The following is a 27,342-nucleotide window of genomic DNA, read 5'->3' on the forward strand; positions in this document are numbered from 1 at the left end:
GAACTGTATGACAATTGCATTGCTACTGCATGGTAACTGCTTGGTTACTGCATTGTTCCTGCATGGTTACAGCATGTTTACTGCAAAGTTACTACATTGTTACTTCATGGTCACTGCATTCTGCATAGTTATTGCATGGCTACTACATGGTTACTGCATCCTTTCTGCATGGTTACTGCATCGCTACTGCATGTTTACTGCAAAGTTACTACATTGTTACTTCATGGTCACTGCATTCTGCATAGTTATTGCATGGTTACTACATGTCTATTGCATCGCTACTGCATGTTTACAGCAAAGTTACTACATTGTTACTGCATGGTTAAGGCATGGTAACTGCATGGTTACTACATTATTAATGCATAATTACTGCATAGTTACTGCATGGTAACTGAATGGTTACTGTATGGTTACTGCATGGCTACTGTATGGTTATTGCATGGTTACTACATAGTTACTGCATGGTTACTGAATAATTACTGCATGGTTACTGTATGGTTACTGTATGGTTACTGCATGGTTACTGCATGGTTACTGCATGGTTACTGCATGGTTACTGCATAGTTACCGTATAGTTACTGAATGGTTACTGTATGGTTACTGTATGGTTAATGTATGGTTACTGCATAGTTACTGTATGGTTACTGTATGGTTACTGTATGGTTACTGTATGGTTACTGCATGGTTACTGCATGGTTATTGCATGGTTACTGCATGGTTACTGCATAGTTACTGAATGGTTACTGTATGGTTACTGCATGGTTACTGTATGGTTACTGCATGGTTACTGTATGGTTATTGCATGGTTACTGCATAGTTACTGTATGGTTACTGAATGGTTACTGTATGGTTACTGCATAGTTACTGTATGGTTACTGCATGGTTACCGCATGGTTATTGCATGGCTACTGCATTGTTACTGCATGGTAACTGCATGGTTATTGCATGGTTTCTACTTGGTAACTGCATGCTAACTGCATGGTTACTGCATAGTTATTGCATGGTTACCTTTAAGTTATTGCATGGTTACTGCATGGTTCGTTCGTGGTCCATACGTAGTTCATAGTTACCTCATTGTACTTACTTTATTTGTATTTGGACCTGAACAATGATTCCCCACACTTTTGCCACTCTACCAGAGAATTTATTTACCTATTATCATGGGGGAGAGGGGATGTGGGATGGTAAAGTTCACGTTTTGTGAGTCTCCGTCGGTTTAAATTAAGTTAGGCTATTGTTCCATCGAGGACGGCTGCGAAAGTGGAAAAGGAACCGTTGTTTTGGATATATTTTACCTAGTAAGTAAATTAAAAATCATACTTTTAAGAAATGTAAACAGCCTTTTTGACTCTTCTCTTATCCATTATTTCAAGTTTGAATTAGAAAAGAATAAGATAAACAGCTTATGAGAGGCTTTTCCAACAGTTGATGAATAGTGATATGCCAACATTAAGCAATTCAACTACTTTACGAAAGGGTTATCATAAGTTGTTCATCCTTATATTGTTTATTATGTTTACTATTGGATATGTATGTTGTTTGGAAACAAAATATGTTAAAACCGATTTTGATTTAGTGTAACAAAACTTGCTTTGCCGAAGTCGTTGCGACCCCGGGAAATACTTCGAGATAAAGAAGTTTCGATACAACCGAAGTACGAAAAGTGTTCAACAAAGCGAGTTTCGATTGTATACCACGGTTATGATGTTCACAGATGGGAAAAGTAAGAAGCCCAGTATTTGCTCAATATACTTATTGTTTTGAAAATTTGCACAATGTATATTTTCATCAAATATTCTTATAAAAACAAAGACCATATTCTTTTGAAGTAAGTTTCTCTTTAAAACAGAAGTCACCCGCATAACAAATCAATTGAAACGATAAATTTTAATCATAACAATTACACAGAAAGTAAACTCGGGAGGTTAACCAAACAGGTTGGATGCGCCGGACATGACTCGACTGTACGTGGCCGGCCTTACTACGGTTGCGGTCGACGGAGCTGACCTGAAAAAAACGGCGTATTAGTGAAAGTGAGATGACATGCAGTAAATTCTTAATCATTAAAATATTACTTCAGATCGTCTTAATAACTTAGAATACAACCTCATTGGCTGAAAAATTGCCAACGCAAAATCTGATACAGGGAGTGTGTATCGGATGAGTGGCAGTGGGCGGACCTTTAAACACTTAAGAAGGTTGAAATTTTGTAGTGATTTAGTCTAGATTCTTAATGATCTGTAAATGCAGGTTATATTCTAAATGATGTTATACAACAAACCTTATACACCAGTCAATTGTAACCACGCCCCCCCCCCCAGATCCGGGGTTATACCGGGGATAGCCGAGGAAAAGGGCCGTGTTTTTACTTTCCAGGTGGCCCCGCAGGGCCGGGTGACCGCGGTGGTTTTGTCATAGCGCCAAATTTAGCGGAGATTGGGCCTTATATAGAGTCTCTGGGGTGCGGGGGCATTTGGCCGGGGTTTAACCATCAGTTCGTCCCCGCAGGGCGGGGATTTTACCCGGGGTTGGCTGGTCCACTGGGCTTGTCCCTGTAGCTTATGTTGTAATATTACTATCCACTAGTTTATAATAACCACGCCCCCAGGTCCGGAGGTATACAGGGGATAGCCGGGGAAATGGGCCGTGTTTTTACCTTCCAGGTGGCCCCGCATTGCCGTGTGAATGCGGTGGTTTTGTCTTCGCGAAAGAAATAGCGGGGAATGGGCATTACCTAGAGTCACTTGGGTGCGGGGATATGGCGGGGATACCAGCAGTTCGTCCCTGCATGGCGGGAATTTACCCGGGCTTGGCTGGACCGAAAGTCAAAGTCCCCGCTATTCCCCGGACCTGGGGACGTGGTTGCAATTGACTAGTACATTATTAAAGTCAATTACGCACTGCTTCGACATGCTGATCACGCCATGTGAAGTGGTGGTGGACAGGGGACCGCTTGCCCCAGTTGACGTCCACAACGCCATGTTAAGAACGTTTGGTACGGTCCCTGCGTGGATAGACGAGCGGCAGATGGCGGAGTCCTGAAGGAAACAGTAAAGATAAACAACACCCCCGTTTTGGAAAATACTCATTCTCCACACAGCGGTTACTTCCCTATGCTATACAGTTATTTCTGTCAATACGTATACCACGTGATAACCATCGGAATCACGTGACGTCATTTATTTATTTAGACTAGTTTCTATTGGTAACTTTGAAATCAACGTAATTTGACGGAGCTGTTCTAAGATATTGCTAACATACTTGCAAATAAAAACTAGTTTTGAACATGGTGGCAGTGATCTCCTCATTCGGAGCTCCTCGGCCATTTTTATCGAAAACAACCTCGGATGTATGCCGGTACACAAGTAGTTCGTAGTTTTTAAAATTATATCTTTATCAAATGTAGTGTTTTAGAGATGTATTAATTGATCTAAGTTTAACTACTAAATAAAATTACTACGCGACCTACTTGCAGCGGACTTAAAACGTACCACTTTTTGTGTATGTAAACCGCCCAAATACATCCGAGGTTGTTTTCGATAAAAATGGCCGAGGAGTTCCGAAGAAGATCTCCTGTACTCGTCAAGGGCGATCACTGCGTTTAACATTAAATCCACTATTTACTTCTGGGTGGCAGTAATGTGCTAATAAAAGTAATGTTAAAACATATAAACATCAATTATAAGTTGAAAATCGTTGCTTACCCCACTGTATGTTTGATATCCGTATACTGGCTCGCTACTTTGGGTACAGTCTGGACATGAGCCTCTGCAAAAACGAACATTCATTCTCATTCTTTAAAACATAATTTGTTAAAGTGACACTCTTATTCAAAATCAATACATACACATGTAAAACAAACATGAATTTTGAGTGATAAACCTTAAACTACTTACTAAATAATACATTCATGGAAAATATTTATTACTGATAACATTTTTATAACCATGTATGCAATAGCTTCAAACGCAAAATTATTAAATGATTGGTGAATGTTAAAAGATTTACTGCAATCTACTATCCCCTCATAAGGTAGAAATACCGTGTTTTCTACACCTTTCTTTCGAATTAAACGCAATATCCTTCAAATGAACCATTGTTTTCGACATTTATCAATCCTTTTTAGTGAATTAAAACAATTGTATTAAACATGATACAATCTTATTTATGAGCCACAAGGGTGCATCTTTAAAGAAATGTTTTCAAAGTTTACAAGGACAAAGGTATTGTAGAACAAATAAGGGATTACCCTTGTCCTAAACCGTTCTTAAACCTCAGGGGCGAATCCAGGTTTTGACGTTAGAGGGGGCGTAACTAAGAGGCGTGCCCTTTTTACTTGCGCCCCTACGTCAAAAACGAAAGTTATTTGATTTAAATGGTTGCCAGGTGGTTGAGGGTGGTCCTCCAGGAAAATGTAAACAATTTTTAGTCCGAAATGGTCCATTTTGGGCGTATTTTATTACTTTTCTTCTCGTTTAATATCGAGATAAAAAGGAAACTTAGACGATTTTAGGGGGAGGTGGCACCGGCTGCGCCCTCCACCACCCTGAATCCGCTAGTAAAACTATAACCTTAATTTTAACAGCGCAAGTAACACCAGGCAAAGGGCAAACAGGCAGACAATGAAACCAGACACAACCAGGACAATACCAAAATAATAACATTTGTATCTGATCAAAGGTTGAACACTAAAACAGGACGTGTGTATAAATGCTAACCAGTGCACACGAAATAAACATTGTTTGAAAATAAATTCATTATTAACAAGAGCTGCACGTATCGTTATCTTTGAGAGCACTTCAGGCGGGCTAATACGCCCGTTCGTGTTTCTCCGTTAAAGGCCTCGTTTAAGGAATGTTTGGCATGACAATTTCCAATTTGGTCACTTATAGGAGGCTTAAACTAGGCCTTTAAAGAAACTTATCTGAGGTAACCTTTAACTTTATGTAACTTGGTACATTTTGCCATTGGCCCCCAGGATATATGGGGGTTGCTGGACATACACATATCGTCTCGTCTCTATATGTTTTATTAGGATTCATTAACGTTATTTCCATTCTGCCAATTGCCGACGAAAACATCAAACATCAAGCCCATTGCGAGAACTCGGCGTTTTACCTTGACAAATATTCAAGCATAACAAACATACTCTTAGATAATAATAATAATAATAATAATAATAATAATAATAATAATAATAATAATAATAATAATAATAATAATAAGTAATCATGATAATAATAATAATAATAATAATAATAATAATAATAATAATAATAATAATAATAATAATAAAATAATAATAATAATAATAATAATAATAATAATAATAATAATAGTTACAATTATAATAATAATAATAATAATAATAATTATAATAATAATAATAATAATAATAATAATAATAATAATAATAATAATAATAATAATAATAGTAGTAAAACAAGTACAGTTCAAGTAGTATATATGTTTACAGTTCTAGTTCTAAAAACCGTACCCACAAGTTTGTCCCAGGGGACAGCTCACCGAGTCGAACGTTTGAAAACAACTAAGAGCGCCAAGGTCTTTGTACACTGTAAAAGAAAATGAGATGACAAGATTTACGCCTTCATGCGTGGAATAAACATGAGGGAAAGTCACACATATATATACCACATACTTTATGGAAGAATCTTAAAGTGACTGTACATAAGATTAGCACCAAAAAAAGTTTTTTTTCTGTACCGAATCTCAGAACAATTATTTAATAGAATGTGTTACGCTTTGTAAAAAAGTACCAAAATGTAAAAACAAAATTGTGTCGGAGACCGGGTTCGAACACGTGTCGCCAAAATAGCAGTTCAGTGCTGTATCGACTGCGCTATGCAGACTTACGAGTGGTGAATCTAAGCTATTTGCCTAACATGGTAATATCATGTGATAACATCGACTAGCCAATCACGCATAAGGAATGAATTCTACTTGGTAGACATACCCAGTAATCTGCTATGTAAACTATGTAGTTAGTAAGTTTCAATGCATTGTTCACATAAATACCAAGTTTATGTCAGTTTTCGACAATTTTCTTTTTTTTTTCGTGCAAATTAAAGTTCTGCAGCGATGAAAAAGTCGATTGAAGGATCAAAAATCAGAAAGATTGAAAACAACCAACTTCTATGTAATTTTGATGTTCAATATTTAACAAGCATGACTCATATATCCGATGCAACATGAAAAGCTTTCCCGGAAATGTCGTAAAGCAAAGTGAAAATGTTTGTGGGTCAAATTTATCGGGACTACCCAAACAACAATGTCTTGTGGCTTTTTGTTGACTGAAGCTATTTTTAAAAAGACATATGCACTTTTGTAACCCGAAATGAATTTCATCCGCGAAGATTCATTATCTTTCTGAATAACATTCTTCTTTGACAAAATATTATCAAGATCTCTCAAGACATTGTTGGATAAGTGTTCTGTGGGATTTTGACATAATAACGAAGTACTTATGTCGACAGACTTATCCGTAATAATATGAATGCTTTTTGATCCATATAATCTGTTAAAATCTTTTTTTTGTAAAATTTGTTCAACTTCTTAATAACCCCAATCATTTCCTCAAGAATAAAATGTTTCAACCCCAAAACAGATCGTTTCTAAAATCTGAATAAAACAAGCATTTTTAAACGTTTTAGTTTTTGACCTTCCCCACCCACTTTTTAATTGCTACCGGCCTTTAAATGGTATTTTAATGGCAAAAAGCGTTAACGGTTAACGCGAATCACTAAGATGTTTGGGGGGAGGAGAGTTTGAAAACCTACCTAAAACCGTATCCGTGTCATTTTCATAGCGTAGGGGTAGGGGGGAGGAGAGTTTGAAAACCTACCTAAAACCGTATCCGTGTCATTTTCATAGTGTAGGGGTAAGGGGAGGGGGAGAGAATTTGAAAACCTACCTAAAACCGTATCCGTGTCATTTTCATAGTGAAGGGGTAGGGGGGATGAGAGTTTGAAAACCTACCTAAAACCGTATCCGTGTCATTTTCATAGTGTAGGGGTAGGGGGGGGGGAGAGAGTTTGAAAACCTACCTAAAACCGTATCCGTGTCATTTTCATAGTGTAGGGGTAGAGGGGGGGGAAGGAGAGTTTGAAAACCTACCTAAAACCGTATCCGTGTCATTTCCGTTGTGGTTTTCACCCATACACACATATACCCCCGTGTCGGTCCCCAGGGCGGGGTTCGTCAATACTAGGTTACCCCCGGGAAGCTGGATGTACTTGGCATTCCCTGGAAATTAAACACCAGGTTTGGTATTCAATATTGGTCTAAATTGGATCTTAGAACGATGTAGCTAATCGGATTATTTGTTATCAATAACTGACCAATAGGGTGAATGAAGTCAATGATGTATGACTGTAAGATTAACTTAAGTTGTATACTGAATACCACAATTGGAGCGTTTTTATTTTCTTCAGCACATTTTTCATTTGGAAAAAGTGTATATTTTCCCCGTTTAAATTTACACACTTGTTTTCCAAAAAGTATAAACAAAATTATATTTTTTTTCTGATTTACGCTCGTTACGCTGAAGTTATAAAAGCTGTTTTTGTTAAGTTTTTTGTCAATATATATTTTTGTATTTCAATATAAGATCTTTAAGTGTTAACGCACACACTACAACACTGTTAAATGTTTCAAAAGGTGTTCAATATGTATCTAAAAATGAATCTAAGTGAGAATCTAAGAATGAATTTAGTTTTCGATCTAAGTTTAAATTTCGATGGTTAACAGCGCAATGAAACGGAGAAGACATGAGAATCGTGTTTAAAAGTATCAATTTGCCTTTAAATACGTAAGGACGCGTTGTTCTTATTTAGCGATTTAAATTTCATGCCATCTTTTTAACAACCTATTTTAATGGACAAAGGGTGTACACCGTCTGCAAAACCATTTTGTTATATGTGTATATGTAGTTGAATAAAAAGTTACATTTGACTGAAACTGCCACCTAGGGCTATACATGTATTATATACTAACAAAGTCGATTGATCTAGACTTTATTCTTACCTGTAAGCGAACCACTTCCCATCTTGGACCACGTGACAGATGGACTTGGCTCACCTGAAGCTGCGCACTGAAAGTTGAGGAATGACTCACTTCCGGTCATTGGTACGAGATGTGGGCCCGCATTCACGTGCACAAGTTCTAAGAACAGATAAAACAAGTTGCCGTTCACTCGTTTACGCGATTTTTAATCTAATTTACGAGTGATGATCCAAATTAATGTAAACTTTTTGTAACCCTGCACATGTAATTATATCAGGCACAAAAATTTATATAGTATATACACACATAAACTTTTATCTCGATGCTGAGAAAATTCGAGACTTCTATCATTAACCATTTAAAAAAAACGGATATTAAGAATACGTTATTGTACTGTTTGCATTTTTCTGCTTCGTGTCATGCGCAATAATATCCAATATGGTCGTGTTTTTAGACTATATGCGCATGCGCGCAGGTAATCTTAAGACCGCAAAGTCCAAAGAACTACTTCTTTTCATGTCGTTTTAACTCATTTTTTTGTGTCAATGCGCTTTATATTTAGCAGAATGACGTCGAAACCATAAAATAGATTAGTTGTATTGCGGTCCGAGCAAGAGTGCTTGCTCGTTCGGCTATTTTTGTTTATGTATCGCTTGTCCGCTTGAAATACACCATTTAAGCGTAACTTGCATTCTACGTTCAGCGTTGACATAGCAATAACGGAGCCTGAAGCGTTGATCGACGTACAACTGTGTATCGCTGTTACGCTACTTTTATAACGTTACGACCTAACTTACGTTCTACGTTCAGCGTTGACATAGCAATGACGGTGTCTGCAGCGTTGATCGACGTACAACCGTGACTGTGTATCGCTGTTACGCTACTTTTATAACGTTACAACCTAACTTACGTTTTACGTTCAGCGTTGACATAGCGATGACGGTGTCTGCAGCGTTGATCGACGTACAACTGTGACTGTGTGTCGCTGTTACGCTACTTTTATAACGTTACAACCTAACTTACGTTTTACGTTCAGCGTTGACATAGCGATGACGGAGCCTGAAGCGTTGATCGACGTACAACTGTGTATCGCTGTTACGGTACTTTTATAACGTTACGACCTAACTTACGTTCTACGTTCAGCGTTGACTTAGCGATGACGGAGCCGGCAATATTGGTCACCGTACAACTGTTTATACTGCTTTATACTAGTAATATAACGTTACGTTAAAGCTGCACTATCACAGATGTACAGTTTTTACAACTTTTTTTTTAATTTTTGTCTTGGAATGAGCAAATTTCTTGCGTACATATATGTAAACCAGTGATATAAGACTGCTGACTAAGGATCAGATTGCAGATTTTCATATTTCCGTTCATAAGATTACGTTTAATGGCTAAAAATGTAACTAACGATTAACTTTTGCACTTAATTATTAAAAACCGCGATTTTGTCAGCAGTCTTATATGACTGGTTTACATGCATTTTTGCATGAATTGGCTCGTTCCAAGACAAACAATACAACAGTTGTCAAAACGGTAAATCTGTGAGAGTGCAGCTTTAAGCATTTATAACGCGATAACGGTGCCTACCGCAATGATGGCCGTACAACTATATGTACAGCTGTTATACTCGTAAAGTAAAGCTACATCATAACTTACGCTCTACGTTCAGCGTTGACATAGCGATGACGGTGCCTGCAGCGTTGGACGCCGTACAACTAGATGTACAGCTGTTTTACTTGTTAACTAACGCTACATCATAACTTACGCTCTACGTTCAGCGTTGACATAGCGATGACGGTGCCTGCAGCGTTGGACGCGGTACAACTATATGTACAGCTGTTATAAACGTAAAGTAAAGCTACATCATAACTTACGCTCTACGTTCAGCGTTGACATAGCGATGACGGTGCCTGCAGCATTGGACGCGGTACAACTATATGTACAGCTGTTATAATCGTAAAGTAAAGCTACATCATAACTTACGCTCTACGTTCAGCGTTGACATAGCGATGACGGTGCCTGCAGCATTGGACGCCGTACAACTATATGTACAGCTGTTATAATCGTAAAGTAAAGCTACATCATAACTTACGCTCTACGTTCAGCGTTGGCTTAGCGATGACGGTGCCTGCAGCGTTGGACGCCGTACAACTAGATGTACCACTGTTATACTTGTTAACTAACGCTACATCATAACTTACGCTCTACGTTCAGCGTTGACATAGCGATGACGGTGCCTGCAGCGTTGGACGCCGTACAACTATATGTACCACTGTTATACTTGTTAACTAACGCTACATCATAACTTACGCTCTACGTTCAGCGTTGACATAGCGATGACGGTGCCTGCAGCGTTGGACGCGGTACAACTATATGTACAGCTGTTATACTCGTAAAGTAAAGCTACATCATAACTTACGCTCTACGTTCAGCGTTGACATAGCGATGACGGTGCCTGCAGCGTTGGACGCGGTACAACTGTATGTACCGCTGTTATACTTGTTAACTAACGCTACATCATTACTTACGCTCTACGTTCAGCGTTGACATAGCGATGACGGTGCCTGCAGCGTTGGACGCGGTACAACTGTATGTACCGCTGTTATACTTGTTAACTAACGCTACATCATAACTTACGCTCTACGTTCAGCGTTGACATAGCGATGACGGTGCCTGCAGCGTTGGACGCGGTACAACTATATGTACAGCTGTTATACTCGTAAAGTAAAGCTACATCATAACTTACGCTCTACGTTCAGCGTTGACATAGCGATGACGGTGCCTGCAGCGTTGGACGCGGTACAACTGTATGTACCGCTGTTATACTTGTTAACTAACGCTACATCATAACTTACGCTCTACGTTCAGCGTTGACATAGCGATGACGGTGCCTGCAGCGTTGGACGCCGTACAACTATATGTACCACTGTTATACTTGTTAACTAACGCTACATCATAACTTACGCTCTACGTTCAGCGTTGACATAGCGATGACGGTGCCTGCAGCGTTGGACGCGGTACAACTATATGTACAGCTGTTATACTCGTAAAGTAAAGCTACATCATAACTTACGCTCTACGTTCAGCGTTGACATAGCGATGACGGTGCCTGCAGCGTTGGACGCGGTACAACTATATGTACCGCTGTTATACTTGTCCACCACGGACAGTGTGATAGAGTTGTCTGGGTTTACATGTCCGTTGAGTGGAGACTTGTTTCCGGTCTGGAAGAATACAGTTTTTATGAGGCTGACAGAGCGCAACTTCTCGGACATTTATGTATGGATTTGTAAAATGATCAATAATTTGCCATAATATTTTACATGGTAACGTAGCTTCGTTCTACTAGAACTGCTTACATTAACCCATCGCATCGTTAAGTTGGGCTGGTTTCGTAAAAAATCAAAGTGTCACTTTTATATAAATAGTAAATTTAGTGTTCTGTGACCTTAAATGGACGGGAAACATGAAAATATCACCTTAAAGTGGAGTAAACCGGTCAATCAAAAGACGTTTGACTAAACAGGGTACTTCAAAATGTCGCCTACCAGCGGATACGTCCACGTGACCGTTGCCGGAGGATCGGACAAAACGTCACACCGTAACGTCACAGTGGTACCTTCTATAACTGACTGTACACGCGGTGGTGGGTTGGTTATCTGTGGAGCACCTGCAAAACGTCAACCTCTAGTGAAATACCAATAATTCAGTTATTATATTACCTATCACACTGTGATGGGTAACACTATTGGTTAAGATGTACAGTCAACCCTGTATTAAGCGGCCACCTTTGGGTAAAGGTCAAAATGGCTGTTGAGAAAACTTGTCTTATGCTTAAAGATTGGACAGATCAATATGTTTCATTTGCATGTACAGTCAAACCCCGATGGCTCGAACTTCGAGGGACCGGCGTAAATATATCGAGCCTCGGAAAATTCGAACCAAGCGGGAATAAATACATTTAGTTTAAAAAAATCGGTCCTTTACATTCAGTTTGTGCCAACCAGGAATTCGAGTCAAGCGATTTCGAGCCAACGGGGTTCAACTGTATGTTTTTTCGTTTACTATATCTTTAGACACGTGAAATGAATATATGTATAACGTCCATGTTTAAAGATGATGTACAATTTAATACAGTGGGTACTCGCTATTTTGAACTCCTTTATCTCGATGTTCTGGTTATGTTGATTTTTTCCCGAATGTTTTGGGTTTTGTTATACACTGTTTGTATTTCGGTTATTTTGAAGGTTCGTTATCCCCAATTAAGGTCCAAAAGACTTCGAAATAGCTAAATTTGACTGTAAGTGAAATAAACTGTCTGAAATGTTTTGTTCTGATCTGTTTATTAATTAAGGTACATGCTTACATACCTGAAACGGTGACGGTAGTTTGTGCTTGGTCCGTCTCGTACGCGTTAAACGCCTTGCAAATGTACGTCCCAGCGTCAACGTGATTCGCATTCGCAAACGTCAGTGTGTAACGTCCTGGTGCCGATAATACGACGTTCGTCACTGAAACACACAGTTCGTGCCATATTATATATATCGTAATGAGCATTTGTGATTTGGCATACTATTATGATTATTAATCGGAATAAATTCAAACCTAGGGCGCGGAACGTCAGTAATATACATCCGGTTACTCGTTCGTAGAAACCTTTAGAAGTATGAACAATACCAAATATTTTTTTGCATGTGTTTCATCTTGATCTGAAACAGGTAGGGTAGGTAGGTATGGTTTGTTATTTGACTTAATGTTATCATATACAATTTATTATGTTGTCACTCTTATCTGTAGATATGCATTTGTAGTATATACCTTGATTATATTTATATATCCGTATTGGAGAGAAAAAACAACAACTTCTTTTTTAATTTTTAAATAAACGATTTTAAAACAGTTGGTTTGGCGACTTTCTCGTAGATAGGGTCAGGTTACCCGAACCAAAAGTATTTTTAAGTCAATGAGTTTCACGATATTTCAACTGTATGTTTTAAGTGTGCGACACTTTTCATTAGGCCTAAAAAAATATGTCCGTTTCGGGTAACCCGACCCTACCTATAAAAATGCGCCGACCTTAACTATTTTTTTTCCGTTTTTGAGCAAAAAAATATTCGTTAGCGAATAGAGAGTTACGAAGGGCGGATAAATGCAGATTTTAATCAGAATTTTTGTTTATATGATAAAACAAAGTCAGGCAATGACAGTAATGTAGGAAAGACTGCCATGTGCAAGAAAACACTCTGAACTTACGACAGATTTTGAAAAAAAAAATCCCTACCTAGAATTTTTGGGAAGGTTACCCTAAACAAACAATTATTTATTTTTTTGGCCTTATGAGGTGTAAGCTGAAGTTTCAACGTTTTGAAAATATATTTTAACAGTGATATAACAATTTGATACTTTTTCACTGTTTTGGAATTTTATCCAACTCTCACTTCCAAATCAAACGTCAGCCCGCCAATGGCTGGGACACAATTTCAACGTCATAACTTTCGAAATACGTTTGCAGACAAATTGTTGCGCTTTTCTGAATAAATAATTAACAGCCATTGTCTTCTTTTTTTAAGGCCAAAAATAAAAGGCAAACATTTTTATTTTAGTGTAAGATCGCAATTCATTTCACCTTTGGAACATCAAAAGTAAATACTTCACAAAAGGCGACGCCACTAATGAGACATAGCTTTTGTTTCGCAGTCAGTGAAATATATTACGATATTACACTGAAACAGTCATCCTCTGACCCCAATTTCTCGAAACTTCATAAGCTTAACAAAGTTAACAGGCTTTTAGTAGACTATTTCAATTAGCCAAAATACATACTAAAAATTTATTTTGATAAATGAAAAAGTGGTTTATTGTAATAATCATACAAATAAAAAGATGTTAATATAACGCATATTATAGAGAAAAAAACGAAAATATGAGGCTTAGCTTAATTCTGTTATACTAGGGTTAAGAAGTTTCGAGAAATTGAGGCCAATTTTTTTTTTAAACACGTCGGAACAACTGTAACGCGGCCGATAAATATTGTATTGGTACTCGACGAAATGGTCTTAGTGGTTAAGTATACTCGGAACAGTTTTCCCGTCCATCGTGACGTGTTGCCAAATGACTTTTGGAGGCGGCACTCCGCTGACATCACAATGTATGCTGAAATTGTCGCCGACCGATGACGTCACTCTTGACGGACTTGTCGTGGCAACGACCGGGTCTGGAATAAAATAGAAATAACGAGCTGTATACACGCACACGTAACCGCACGCACACATGCACACAGGCACGCACACACGCACACACGCACGCACGCACGCAAACACACACACTCAAACATTTTTGACCATGCAATTCTCGAGAAAAGAAAAACTTATCACACTAAAAAAGACTTAAAACTTTTATCAGCTTTGTCGAGAAAATACTGTCAGCAGGTTTACTTCCCGTCCCTTGCTTGGAGTGCGGATATTTCTTACAGCCCGGGGGCCAAATGGGATATCTTAGCCAAACTTCTAAAGCCCACGAATACTGTGCGTCCTCTCCCACCTGTACTGAAAATTGTATCTTCCGAAATAATTAGTTACCGTTTTCCTTACCTGTAATGTGTAGTTCTATGATTTTTTGTTGTTTGCCGAAAATATTTTCAACTGTACACGTGTAGTTTCGCCTGAAATGAAAACATTGTAAAAATTATTTCCCAAATATGTATTTTTTTTTTTTTCCATTTTAAGCAACAATGACATTGACCTTGACCCAAACTAGGTCATATATTATCCCAACCTTTGTCCCCACATGAGCTCGCTTAGGCCTAAAAAAAATACATTTGGTTCGGGTTACCCGACCCTACCTACGGAATAGGCGCCGACCCTAACGTTTTTATAGTCAGTTTGAAAAAAAAATGAAAATCTTTTTTTTTTTTGCTTTTCAATATGTAGTTTAAAACCTTAATTGCTTATATAGAAGATAACTTTAACACCATTCTCCAATGATGAAAATGACATTCTTATATAAAGCCTAATAAAAAAAAAAATAAAAAAAAATAAAAAGCCTACCTACCCTACCTATTTTTGAAAAGGATGTAACCCTAACCAAACAATTTTTTTTAGGCCTTAGAAATAAAGTTCATCTCAAGTAACTTATTAGTGACCAATTTCTATTTTTAGTGAGAGTTAATATATACATTGCAAAAAGTCATAACCCAGACAGACTGCCCTTTGATTCATTTAAAATGGTGTAGTTAAAGAAAAGTTTTCTTTGTTTAAAGTCTTCATTTAAACAAAATGTTGCCTTCCGACGTAGAATATATATGACGTAATTTATCACGTGGTATACACACATTGATATTGATAAAACTTACGCATCAGAATTCATGACGTTGTTAATCTGTAGACCGCCGGGCACCTGCACATATCGACCATTTCCGGTTGGGTCGGTCGCGGGAGAGAGGCGGATGGATGGAGGAGGGTAACCACTTGCGTTACATGGCAACAAAACATCCTGTCCGCCATACACGAACACGGCCTCAGTGGGGTTTCCAGATATAGTTGGTTTAGCTGAAAGTATAAGTCCCTGCATTGTCAATACATGTACCAGTCAATTGTAAACACGCCCCCATAGGTCCGGAAGTATACAGGGGATAGCCGGGGAAATGGGCCGTGTTTTTACCTTCCAGGTGGCCCCGCAGTGCCGGGCGAATGCGTTGGTTTTGTCTTCCCGCCAAGTATAACGAGGAATGGGCATTACCTAGAGTCCCCTGGGTTCGGGGGTATTTGGCGGGCGTTTCACGAACAGAGCGGGGACTTTGCCCTGGCTTTGCTGGAACGAAAGTCAAAGTCCCCGCTATTCCCCGGACCTGGGGGGGACGGGGCGTGGTTACAATTGATTGGTGCATAAGTTGATGCCAAAAGTATCAAGTGACATTAAAAAATAGAACGTTTTTGATACCTTCAGGTAATAACACCTCGAAATAATGACCATGTTGCTATACAACACCCAAAGAAACAATAATTCTTACACGTATCTGCGAAAGAGGTGTAATGGACAGTAACTCTGCGTAGATTTATGAAGATTTGCGGTTATCTCTCTTACACGTAACCGAGAAAAAAGTGATATGATTGTGACACTCCGTGGAATTTGATAGATTTGCGTGATCACGATTAACTCCCTTAAACGTATCCGTGAAATAAGTGTTTATCGGTGACACTGCGTGAATTTAATCGATTTGCCTCTTTGCATGCTATCTTTCTTACACGTATCCGTGAAAGAAATGTTATGGGAAGTAACTCTGTTCGCAGTTATTTCCCTTACAAATATCCGTGAAAGAAATGTTATAAAGGTGCCTGTAGTCTCACTATTGTTGATATAAATTGATATTTATGATCAATATCATGAAAATTAAACAACAACGTGATTTTCTTAGGACATTGTTTGTTGTATATACGTATATTTTGGATGTTGTTCCCTCGTCCGAGTTCAGCTGACACTACATTTATAAAAGATGGTTTTTATGAAGGATACCGAGTATGATTGAAAGAAAGTTGCCAAAAACACTGTAATTCTACCTTATGAGACAATAGTAGATTACAGTTAATATTTTATCACTCACCAATCATTTAATATTTTTGCGTTTTCAGCTATTAAATACACAGTTACAAACTTTTTATCAGTAATTAATATTTTCCATAAATGCATTATTAAGTAAGTAGTTAAAGGTTTATCACTCAAAATTTATGTTTGTAACACACGTGTATGCATTGACTTTGAATAAGAGTGTCACTTTAACTCTGAAGTAAAATGTTTACCGTTAATTGAAAATTATAATCTAGTAAGCTGTCTGAAGTGGTTTGACTTTTGCCCAATATGTTCTTTTCAAGCCCAAATACATCACTTGTATACGGGTGCCCTTTATTTTCAAAAACGAAATGGTGCTCTCTTTTATTTGATATATCTTTCCTTGCCATAATTAAAACCTAGCCAAGCACCATGCAACACTGGTCCACAAAAGCTCTATATGTCAAAAGTCAAATCATGTTGTTCTGATCTCTTAGCACGGGTATATCTTTTTTGCATAACAGACCTTACCAAGCGCTAGGCAGCATTGGTCTCCAGGAGCTCTGTAAGTCAAGTGATGTTCTCTACGATCCTTTCTTTCTGGGATATCCCTCTTTTGTACCTCTGCCTACACAGAAATGAAAATCACAACAAAGTTCGGTAAATATACACATCAAATTCAATAAAACAATGAAAAATAAAGGGAAAAGACCAGATGTCGAAAATTAAAACAAAAAAAACCCATAACAAACTGTTTACGACTACAAACCATACAGGAATTACTGGGAAGATAGTGAGCAGTTGACATAAATAAAGAGGTTGCACATACGATACCATTCGGAACTCCGAGGCAATTTTTATAGAAAACATCTCGGTTGTACATGTATGCCGCTACATCAGTTGAAGTAGTTCGTATTTTTTTTTAAATTAAATTATATCATTAATTAAATGTAATGTTGTATTTATGAATATAAGTTTAAATTGGTTGCCAGTGAAGTGTATTATTGCAAACAAAATTAAGATTCCCAAGAGTTGAGTCATAAAGAATAACAGTTAAATAAAAGTACTACGCGATCTACTTGCAGCGGACTTAAACGTTCCGCTTTTTGAGTATGTAAACCGTTTAAATACATTCGAGGTACATCCGAGGCATTCGGAACTCCTCGGCCATTTTATCGAAAACAACCTCGGATGTATGCCGGTACATCAGTTGAAGTAGTTCGTATATTTTTTAATAATATCATTAATTAAATGTAGTGTTTAAGAGTTGTATTTATTGATCTCAGTTTAAATTGATTGCCAGTGAAACATAATTAAGATTCCCAAGAGTTAAGTCATAAAGTTTAACTGCTAAATAAGATCACTACGCGATCTATTTGCAGCGGACTTTAACGTACCACTTTTTGAGTATGTAAACCGTCCAAATACATCCGAGGTTGTTTTTGAAAAAAATGGCCGAGGAGCTCCGAATGATACCGAGGTTGTATTCGATAAAACTGGCCGAGGTGTTCCGAATGATACGATACATACGTGTATTTGTACTTGTCGTTTTGAGTGAACTCCCCCTTTGGTATAATAGTGCCTGTATTTTTTATTACTGACACCTAGCCTTACAGGCTTTTTATGCCTTTCGTATTTTTCTGACACATTCGGAACATGTCGGCCATTTTCCAATGAAAACCTCGGATGTATACGGACGGTTTACAATGTCAGAAATCTTTACAGTTAAGAACGCTGCAAATTGATCGCGTAGTAATTTTTCAATTTAAGAGTTACATTTCACAACTTTACTGTTTGGAATCTTAATTAGTTTATGCAATTATACCCTTCAGTGGCAATCAAATTAACTTAGTAATACAAAACCCACGTTAAAACACTACTATCTGGCGCAGATCCAGGAATTGACGTTAGAGGGGCGTGACTTAGGAGCGTAACCTTTTGACATGCGCCCCTCCCTCAATTCCTAAAGTGTATTGCACCAACGGTTTGCATGGGTGTTTAGAGATTTTAGAGGGGGCGCCCATCGGATGCGCCCGCTCCCCCCCTCTCAAACCGCGAGTTTATTAATAGTATTATCTAAGATTTTACTAACTACTTATACTGATTTACCGGTATACATCCAAAATTCTTATCAATAGAAAATGGCAGAGGTGTTACGAATGTTTCTGACATTATAATGCATAGTTATTTTATGCTGTATCGTTCGCAGGGGTGACCCCTTTGATAAATCTGAAGAAAAAATAAATACTTTAAGGTTAAATGTCACTAATATTTTACAGGTCAAAAAAGCCTAAGTATTTAACTAGTAATCTTAAAGGTTTATTCAATAATACACTTCACTTAGAATCAATTTCAACTAAGTAAAAACAATTACACGTTAAAACACCGCAATTAATTATTATTATTATTATTATTATTATTATTATTATTATTATTATTATTATTATAATTATAATTATAATTATAATTATAATATTATAATTATAATTATTATTATTATTATTATTAGCTGGGACGAATGAATGCTTTACCCATTTTAATGGTATTTGACTTCAGTTATAAAATGAATGTCTGTATAACTTTGTTTATGGTTGATTGTTTTTAACTGTAAAACGAAAGACTGTTAAACCCTGTATATGACCTTTTATCTAGATAGATAGATAGATGATCTACTTTGTTTATGTTTTTAATTTATTTTAGATCTAGACCGGTGTCTATTTTGTTTATGGTATTTTGATTTTAAATCTAGAGCGAACCAATGTTCTACTTTGTTTATGGTATTTTGACTTAAGCTCTAGAGTGAAACAAAGTTCTACTTTGTTTATGGTATTTTGACTAAAGCTCTAGAGCGAAACAATGTTCTACTTTGTATTTGATATTTTGACTTTAGCTCTAGAGCGGTCTATTTTTCTACTTTGTCTGTAGCATTTTGCCGTTAGATCTACAACGAAACAAAGTTCTACTTTGTAATATTTTGCCGTTAGATCTAGAGCGAACCAATGTTCTACTTTGTTTATGGTATTTTGACTTCAGCTCTATATCGAACAAATGTTCTACTTTGTCTGTAGTATTTTGCCGTTAGATCTAGAGCGAACCAATGTTCTACTTTGTTTATGGTATTTTGACTTAAGCTCTATAGCGAACAAATGTTCTACTTTGCCTGTAGTATTTTGCCGTTAGATCTAGAGCGAACCAATGTTCTACTTTGTTTATGGTATTTTGACTTTAGCTCTAGAGCGAACAAATGTTCTACTTTGTCTGTAGTATTTTGCCGTTAGATCTAGAGCGAACCAATGTTCTACTTTGTTTATGGTATTTTGACTTTAGCTCTAGATTACTTTGTCTAGCCTACCTGCATCAGGCGTGATTCTACGAAGGAATCTTCAAGAAATTGGACCCTTTGTCGTAGTGTGTTGATCTCCGTAAACTGGATGTAGAAAACACCAAGCACTAGTGTCAACAGTGTTGTCGAGGTCAGGAGCCAAACCAATGCCCGCGCACACTGTAACGTCCTGCTCTGTTCAACACGGCACGGTGACGGGGATTCATTTGTGACTTCAGTTCCACTATTCTTCTCGTCATTAACAATACCTTTAGAATTTGATGTCCTAAATCCTCCCATTGTAAAGTCCTTAATATAAACTGTGTTGCTGTTATAAAATTATCTTAACATTAAACGCAAAGATAATAGTGGAGCAAAGATTGCAGATTTAAAGGGACTAGACACCAAATGGTCCCAAAATCGGCTGATACAGTATTTCTTAAAAACACGCCTATAATTGTCAATATAAGCTAGTGTCGTACCGATAATACACCATTTTACATGATTTTAAGAATATTTTGTCGCTGTCTTAACTGTGTTTACCCGTTTGAAGATAATGGTTTCCCAATATAGTGGGGATATTTATCACGTGATTAGCCCAGATAAATATACCGACGTTGTTTTTAAATTCATGGTGATTAATGTGGTAAAATTTCGAATTGGAAAAATACACAAAAACAGCGAAAGCTTCATGTGTCGAAAGCGATGTGATACATCAGTAAATTATATTCAATTTCGCTGTACACAACGATATCAATTTGACTATTTCTTTTTCTTGCAATGCTATCATCTGGTGTCTAATCCCTTTAAGAACTGTCCGTATTGCTATATGCTTCTTTATCATGCAGAGGTCCACAAAGGTCATCGTTCAGACATCATTACTCAACTGTAAAGGTTGGGCTGGCTTTCTTATCTTTTCTGTGTAAGACAAAAGTCATACCAGTTCACCTAAATGCTCTATATAAAGCCAATTTAATTGAATTGACTTTTATTTGCATTGAGTGTACGTATGAGTTTGTAAATTGATTCAACAAATGTCCGTCCAAATGAGTATATTTTGTCAATAACTTAACGTCCAATTAATTACTAATAATGAGTATGCTACAAGGAGCCGTTTAAATGAAGATGCAAGTCGTTTAAGTCGTAAATTGAAATTATCTTAATGACATAGTTTTTGATACGCATTTGTATGAAATGAACTTTTTTGGCCAGTATCAAAGCTGAACTCTCACAGATTGACCATTTTTACAACTTTTGATATAAGATTGCTGACAAAAAATCAGATCGTAGATTTTCATATTTCCGTTCGAAAATGAATGTGTAATGGCTTAGACCGTTACTAACGGTTTAAGAACAATGAATGCATAAAACATCAATTTTTTAACTGAAATGATCATCTGCGTTCTTATCTTTTGTCAGCAGTCTTATATAACTGTCGTCCATGGATTTTCGCAAAAATGGCTCGTTCCAAGACAAAAAAAGTTGTCAAAACGTTCAATCTGTGAGAGTGCAGCTTTTAAGGGACTCACTCATGGCACAAAAATGTTTCGAACGGTAATACATCTGAAAAAAAACTTATATTATAATAAGTTTACTCTTTGATACCGAAATCGCAGAAAAAATAAATATTCAGGTATAAAAAATATTCTGATTATAGTGGTGACCGTACCGATGCCGGTACAGTCAAAGGTTGAAAAAAAACGACCACCCGCCAACAAGAACCCATACTACATACCATTTGGGGGATAACTTAACATTTAAGCCTTTTGTCGAAATGAGTTACTAACGCTATTCAAAATTGTGGACTTCAAAGGTGATATTTGAACATATCAACATTTGGTGAAGGGTTCCAACCGTCAGAATCTTAGTTTAAGACTTCTTTTGATTTGCCACACTTTATTTCGTCTTACAAAAACTTGCATTTTACACAACCTGGGCGAGTCCCTGTAAATATGAATACAAATACGAGTGCACTTATTCCTGGTGCATAAGTGAAATGTTAGAGTTAAAGGTTATCTAAGAATAATGAAAAATAATGAAAATGAAAGAGTCAAAAGTGAAAATGAATGAAAAAGGTTAGGTACTACTTTTACAACGAAATGAAGGAGTTTAGACACCTATAAAGACAAACAAATAATGACAACACATGCGCCATTAAGAATGTCAGTTAATTTATAGAGATACAAATGCACCTATGGTCTAAATAAAGTGTTTATCAGGTAAAACGTATTTTCCGAGCGAAGAGTTTTTCGCGAAAAGATGTTAACCGAGTTTCCGCAGAAAACCCTCCTGGAGGGATGAAACTATTTTACACGAGCGGCCATGATAGATAATTTTAACCAACCTCAGTTTAACAATATAAAGTCAAAATGATTTTTTTCGATCGAAATGCTTTTGTGCGTAGTGAATTATAATATGAAGTTCCATCGTGTACTTTTTTCTTTGCTTGTGGGCAAGACAAGGATTTCCAGCATGGCTCAACGTCTAGATCTACTGTATCACAGCTCAGATAAGTAGATCCTAAAATTTAATCGTGCTTGAAATTCTTATCTTGCCCATGGGCAAAGATAACACAAGTACCCGTATGGAACTCCTTTTTAATGATCATCATTGTAATTACCTCCCTTGTTGAAGATTGTCGTCTATAGCGTCATAGAACCTTGTCTTGTGGCAATAATAAGAACGCTAATTAATTATTTCTCATTTCAAATGTCACCATAAAGAAGTATTCCCGCACCTTTTAAGAAATGATGCTTCACTCTCCCAGAAAGATTTGAAGACCGATAAGACTAACCCGCGTATCCATGACATCCACGAATCATCACATATCATTCTCATCTATTTTCCCTACGCACAAAAGAGTTACAGAGAAAAACAACAGTTTTACTTAATTTTGTTTAACTGAGGGGAGAAAAAGCATCTACCATAGTCACTCGTGGAAACCTCGTTTCCGCAAAACACCCTACGCACGTGTCGGGAAGAACCTATCTTACACACTCGGCCACGGAAGATACTTATAATCTGTGGTGGGACAAAACAAATAATACGCATTATTTGCATAACTAATGGAATGTCGAAATTGTTTCTTTAATATTGTGAATAGATGCACGAAAGGAAGAAAGAAACTAACCCAGAATTGCCGGTTTCGGCTCAGTTTAATGTATTATAATTATGTAATATAAGCGGCTATTATCTGCCAAAAGAAGAGTTTGTTGTTTTTAATTGCATATCACTAACAATTTTTTTCTTAAAACTTACAGTAATGGAAGATAACGTATGTACCTATTTGTCATAAGTGATCATAATATATGTAAATTAGTTATGTTTTATTTCACGCATAAAGGGAGGTCACTACGTCACAAGGAGATCCGTAAAAAAATTTAGTGGTCTACAACCGACGATCATAAGGCAGCGTGTTATACATATTTGGTTGACAAGCATGGCGGGCAGTGCTCTGGTAAATTTGTAAACAAAGATATTTTTATTGTTTTAAGCTTTTTATATTGCTTAAGGACCGTTCTATTATGTTTTGTTTTAATGCATAACATTTATAATGGTTTATGTTTCGGACGCTGTGTCTCCAAGAAAATTAATATCTTACAAAATAACTGACAGACAATAAACAAACTGAAACTGTCAAAACTCGGTGAACAAGTGAAGTTCTGTGAAGTCACCAGCAATCGATTCGGTGTTTGATAAGAAATTGCTGTTTGAATATGTTCCATTCCGACTAAAAATTGTTGTTTTAATACAGCGCATTTCTAATCCAAAAACTGAATAACGATTTTGTTAATAAAATCTATACTTCATAATACATTTTTTTTAACAATTTATTTGTCTAAATCGCAGGGTTCGAATTTAGACTCGCATACTCGCAAAATGCGAGCGACATTTACAAATTGCGAGTGACTTTTATTCAAGCTCGAAAAATTCTGCGAGTGGCTTTTTCTAGACCACAAAATGTTAAAAGGAAAGTAGAATAAACATGAACTTAACTCCGCTACTTAGTTGAGTGTAAACTTAAATTTATACTTTAATTAGACAATATTATAAGGGAATAAAGCAAATAATAAAATTGCAAGTTGATTTTTCATTTTGCGAGTTGCCTCAAAATGCACTCGCAAAATTTTGCGAGTGCTCCTCAAAGTTAAATTCGAACCCTGAATCGGAACATGGGTTTTACAAGCAGTGTTTTGATGATAGCTCTTTAATAAAATGTGTGTATCTTTTCAGAAATTCTTTACCCACAAGGTTTGTTACAGTTGAGAAAAAAGAGGTTTTCATTATTAGGCATTTTTAGCACGGACTTATGGTTTATAGGTCCATGGCATTAGTGAATAATAGATAACACTATTTAACATTTTAGATATATAACTTAGTGTTTTAATTTTTGAATATGCTAGTAAATGAAACAAATATGGTAATATTCCCAAATTTTGTAAAATTTTCCTTCCAGGACACCAAGAATGATATAAATTGGTATATCACAAATACCATTGTATTTATCAGTCATGATATTTCAGTGGTTGCAATAAGCACATGCCTGCAAGCTATGCCCTGGTAAAATGCCCTATGGGCTCACTCATATTCTGGTTTTTATATAGGTCTTTATGGATATTTCTAGGCCAATCACCAGTGTAAGAATTAGGTCTGGTTCATCCTAAATACTTATTTGGATGACTGAATAATGTATATATAATTGATTTCCTCAAACTGGCTATAGTTTTATAGCATTAACATACACCTGAATTGCTCAATAGTTGCCAGTGACAATTTTGAGTGTGTGTTTTTCACCTATAGGCAATAGTTAGCTTACTTACTATGTAGAAGAATTCACCAATTAGTCGAAATAGTTACCATACAATATATAATACTTGATGAATGTTGGAAATCTAAAAGTGCCGAATTATGCAATTATCTTAATTCCAGGGATCCTCAGTGGGAAGCAGTGATAAAGTGGTATAATACTGCACAAAATTCTGCCCATTTCAGAAACAGGGCTAAGCATTTGACTGTTAATGCACCTTTTATTTCTGTACTGAGCTTCAACCATCTTGCACAAAGTCTGTGTTACTGATACAGATGTAGTTTGGTTATCATTAAATTTCCTTTAAAGTCCTATTGAGTTTTATTTCCTTCTTTGACTTTATAGCTGTTCTTTTTTTCCGAAACGAAAAAAGGTTGAGTCCTAGTAAACATAAAACATGGCAATTTGTGTTGACCCACTGTTTCTTTTTTCGTTACCCCTTTGAAACCTATATTGAAGTTCTCCAATTTCCCGACTTCTTTTAGCATTAAATGTCTGACTTCATGAAAGTCTAGCATTGTAGTAAAAACTAGTTTGTAGTAAAGATGATTTCAGATTGCTCTTACACATGTAGTTATTCAATAAACAATACAGTGAGTGTGGATTTTGGTTGATATATTTTATGTAAAGATAGGTAATATGTCAGTGATCTTTTTGGTGCAATTTACTGCAGTCTAAAGGCAGTTTCCCCTTGCAAAAAATGTCCATTTTTTTCCTCAAAATTGATGTTTTTTTCCCAATTTGAAAAATGCAGGTTATGCAAATGAATCGATAAAACACTATATTGTGTACTGTATTGCAATAAATTTTATGAAAAATAAACAAAATCTTGACAAGACTAACTCTTGCACTGCAAAATGTATGCATTGAAAGGTGAAAACATGTGTTTTTGCCATTATATTTGCTATTTTGTATTTTTTCTCAATTTTGACCCTTTTTCCCCAATTTGCAAGGCCATGGCAGTAAAATTATTTCCAAAAAATCACTTATGTGTGATATGAACATTTTTTATTATAATAATTTTACCCAACAGGAATTAAAGACTGTTTTGCCTTGTTTAAACTTGCTGAACATTATGAGCATTGAATTTGATTATTTTTATTAGATGGACACTCCATGATCTCAGCCAGTATTCATAAAACATCTTAGTCATTTTCTCACTTTAGTCGTTATCTTAAATTAAGTATTTAACTTATCATATAATATTATAATAATAACTTTATTATTATTTCTGAAATACTGATTTGATTGAAAAAATATATTTTCAAGTTACAAAACCCTTATACTTTTCTTTTGAATTGACATTATGTACACTAAAGGAAATTGACTTAAGTTAAGAAATAAATTCAGATGTTTAACTTTTACGAATAACGGCTCACGTAAGTAATTGCGACATAAAGGGCTTCCATTAAAAATTTGAAACTGGGAGTATGAACTTAATGTCCATCAGTACTGAAAGGTTTTTCACTGAAATTTAGAAGTTTAGGTCTCTCGAATACAGTAATTGTTTCCACTATTTTTCAACTAGTATGTTCAAAATCAAATATTTTACAACTATAATTTGCCAGATTCACAGATTTATATTATAAAAATTTATTTTACTTCAAGACTGATTGAAATTGTGACAATAAAAGTAATATTGACACAAGGTTTTGTTGTTTTGATATTTCAATGATATTGATTTGATATTTCTAAGCTTTTAACTTAGGATGTTTTTGAAGTTTTTGTACTTCCAAGGATTCAGTTTGGAAAGTTTTAACTCATTTCTATGGAGAAATATACTTCCAAACATTCTTTAAAGGAAGCCCTGGACATATATAGAAGTAATAGATTTTCCAGCAGTGACAGTGTTGGCACCACCAGCAAAACTTTGTACAGTATATACTGTTTATCATAAAATATGATGAAACTTGGTGAGATTGTTTTATGGGCATATTTTAGTCTCAATCAAATTGTTAAATCACCTCAGCAACGCAATATACTACAAAGACTTGCTTCATTACATTCATATTTGTGTTGTTGAATTTTACATGTAAACAATTTTCTTCAGATAATTTCTTGTTCAAACTGCCATTAATCTTATATTTCTATTGTTTCAGTATTCCATAATTCACAAGCAGGAAAATGGTAAGTCTTATTGGCTTCAAAGAGTGTACATACATGTACATATTAACTTTTTATGATTTTGTTCAAATAACAATTATAAGTATAGCTCATATTCCATTATATTGAAGGCTTATAATAATCAAGTGGTAAAATAGCTTAGCTAAATTATCTCCTACATATTTTTTGAAATGAAATAAATGTTTCTATTTATGTTTGATTTTCTATTCTATTTTTAGCACAAATTTCTTTTTTTGGCATATGAATCTATTTTTAGCTTATGTTCCTCTTTTTAGCTCATGATGACAGTATCTGGAGCTGCGCGATGGGCAGAAGTAACAAAGACAATGTAGAAAACATTGTTACAGGCAGCATAGATGATAAAGTCAAAGTCTGGAAGTGGTAGGCCATTATTTGCTTATAAGCCACTAGGCGACTATAAATAAAATTGCTAGATCTTCATCCCCGCCCACCCCCTAATTTTTTTCACTGCTCCTTATATATTGCCTCAAATAAAAATAGCTTACTGAGCTCTGTA

General features: G+C 36.2%; 2 protein-coding genes across 4 annotated transcripts in view; one reads left to right on the plus strand and one right to left on the minus strand.

The window, feature by feature from the left end:
* Positions 1 to 1,872: 1,872 nt before the first annotated feature.
* On the minus strand, positions 1,873 to 20,219 carry LOC128221734 (hemicentin-1-like). The gene is made up of 14 exons (XM_052930335.1): positions 19,925 to 20,219; positions 17,104 to 17,200; positions 15,380 to 15,575; positions 14,619 to 14,689; positions 14,102 to 14,242; positions 12,399 to 12,539; positions 11,577 to 11,698; positions 11,102 to 11,252; positions 8,044 to 8,181; positions 7,135 to 7,263; positions 5,498 to 5,573; positions 3,705 to 3,768; positions 2,902 to 3,038; positions 1,873 to 2,007 (listed from the first exon to the last, which is right to left on the minus strand). The coding sequence occupies exons 1-14, from the start codon at positions 20,192 to 20,194 to the stop codon at positions 1,926 to 1,928; spliced, it is 1,815 nt and encodes a 604-aa protein (XP_052786295.1). The 5' UTR covers positions 20,195 to 20,219; the 3' UTR covers positions 1,873 to 1,925.
* A 3,076-nt stretch (positions 20,220 to 23,295) lies between these two features.
* Positions 23,296 to 27,342, plus strand: part of LOC128221817 (SKI8 subunit of superkiller complex protein-like) — a 36,097-nt gene continuing 32,050 nt past the window's right edge. Inside the window, exons 1-4 of one of the 3 annotated variants that reach the window (XM_052930419.1) lie at positions 23,335 to 23,351; positions 24,128 to 24,145; positions 26,801 to 26,828; positions 27,101 to 27,206. In XM_052930419.1, the coding sequence (XP_052786379.1) occupies positions 27,130 to 27,206 (77 nt within the window). In that variant the 5' untranslated portion in view covers positions 23,335 to 23,351; positions 24,128 to 24,145; positions 26,801 to 26,828; positions 27,101 to 27,129. Of the gene's footprint in view, positions 23,352 to 24,127; positions 24,146 to 24,823; positions 24,854 to 26,800; positions 26,829 to 27,100; positions 27,207 to 27,342 lie in introns of all 3 variants that reach the window. The other 2 variants (XM_052930421.1, XM_052930418.1) reach the window with 2 other exon arrangements.

Source organism: Mya arenaria, chromosome 16 (genome assembly GCF_026914265.1).
Source record: "Mya arenaria isolate MELC-2E11 chromosome 16, ASM2691426v1".
Lineage (NCBI taxonomy): Eukaryota > Metazoa > Mollusca > Bivalvia > Myida > Myidae > Mya > Mya arenaria.

Bases quoted from the DNA above. Each gene is read 5' to 3' on its own strand.
- LOC128221734 (XM_052930335.1), bottom strand. From the start codon at position 20,194: ATGGGAGGATTTAGGACATCAAATTCTAAAGGTATTGTTAATGACGAG. The intron at 14,690-15,379 runs GTAAGTTTTATC...TTTTCATTTCAG, and splicing joins AACGTCATGAATTCTGATGC to GCGAAACTACACGTGTACAG. The intron at 8,182-11,101 runs GTAAGTTATGAT...ATCTGTTCTTAG, and splicing joins GTCAACGCTGAACGTAGAGC to AACTTGTGCACGTGAATGCG.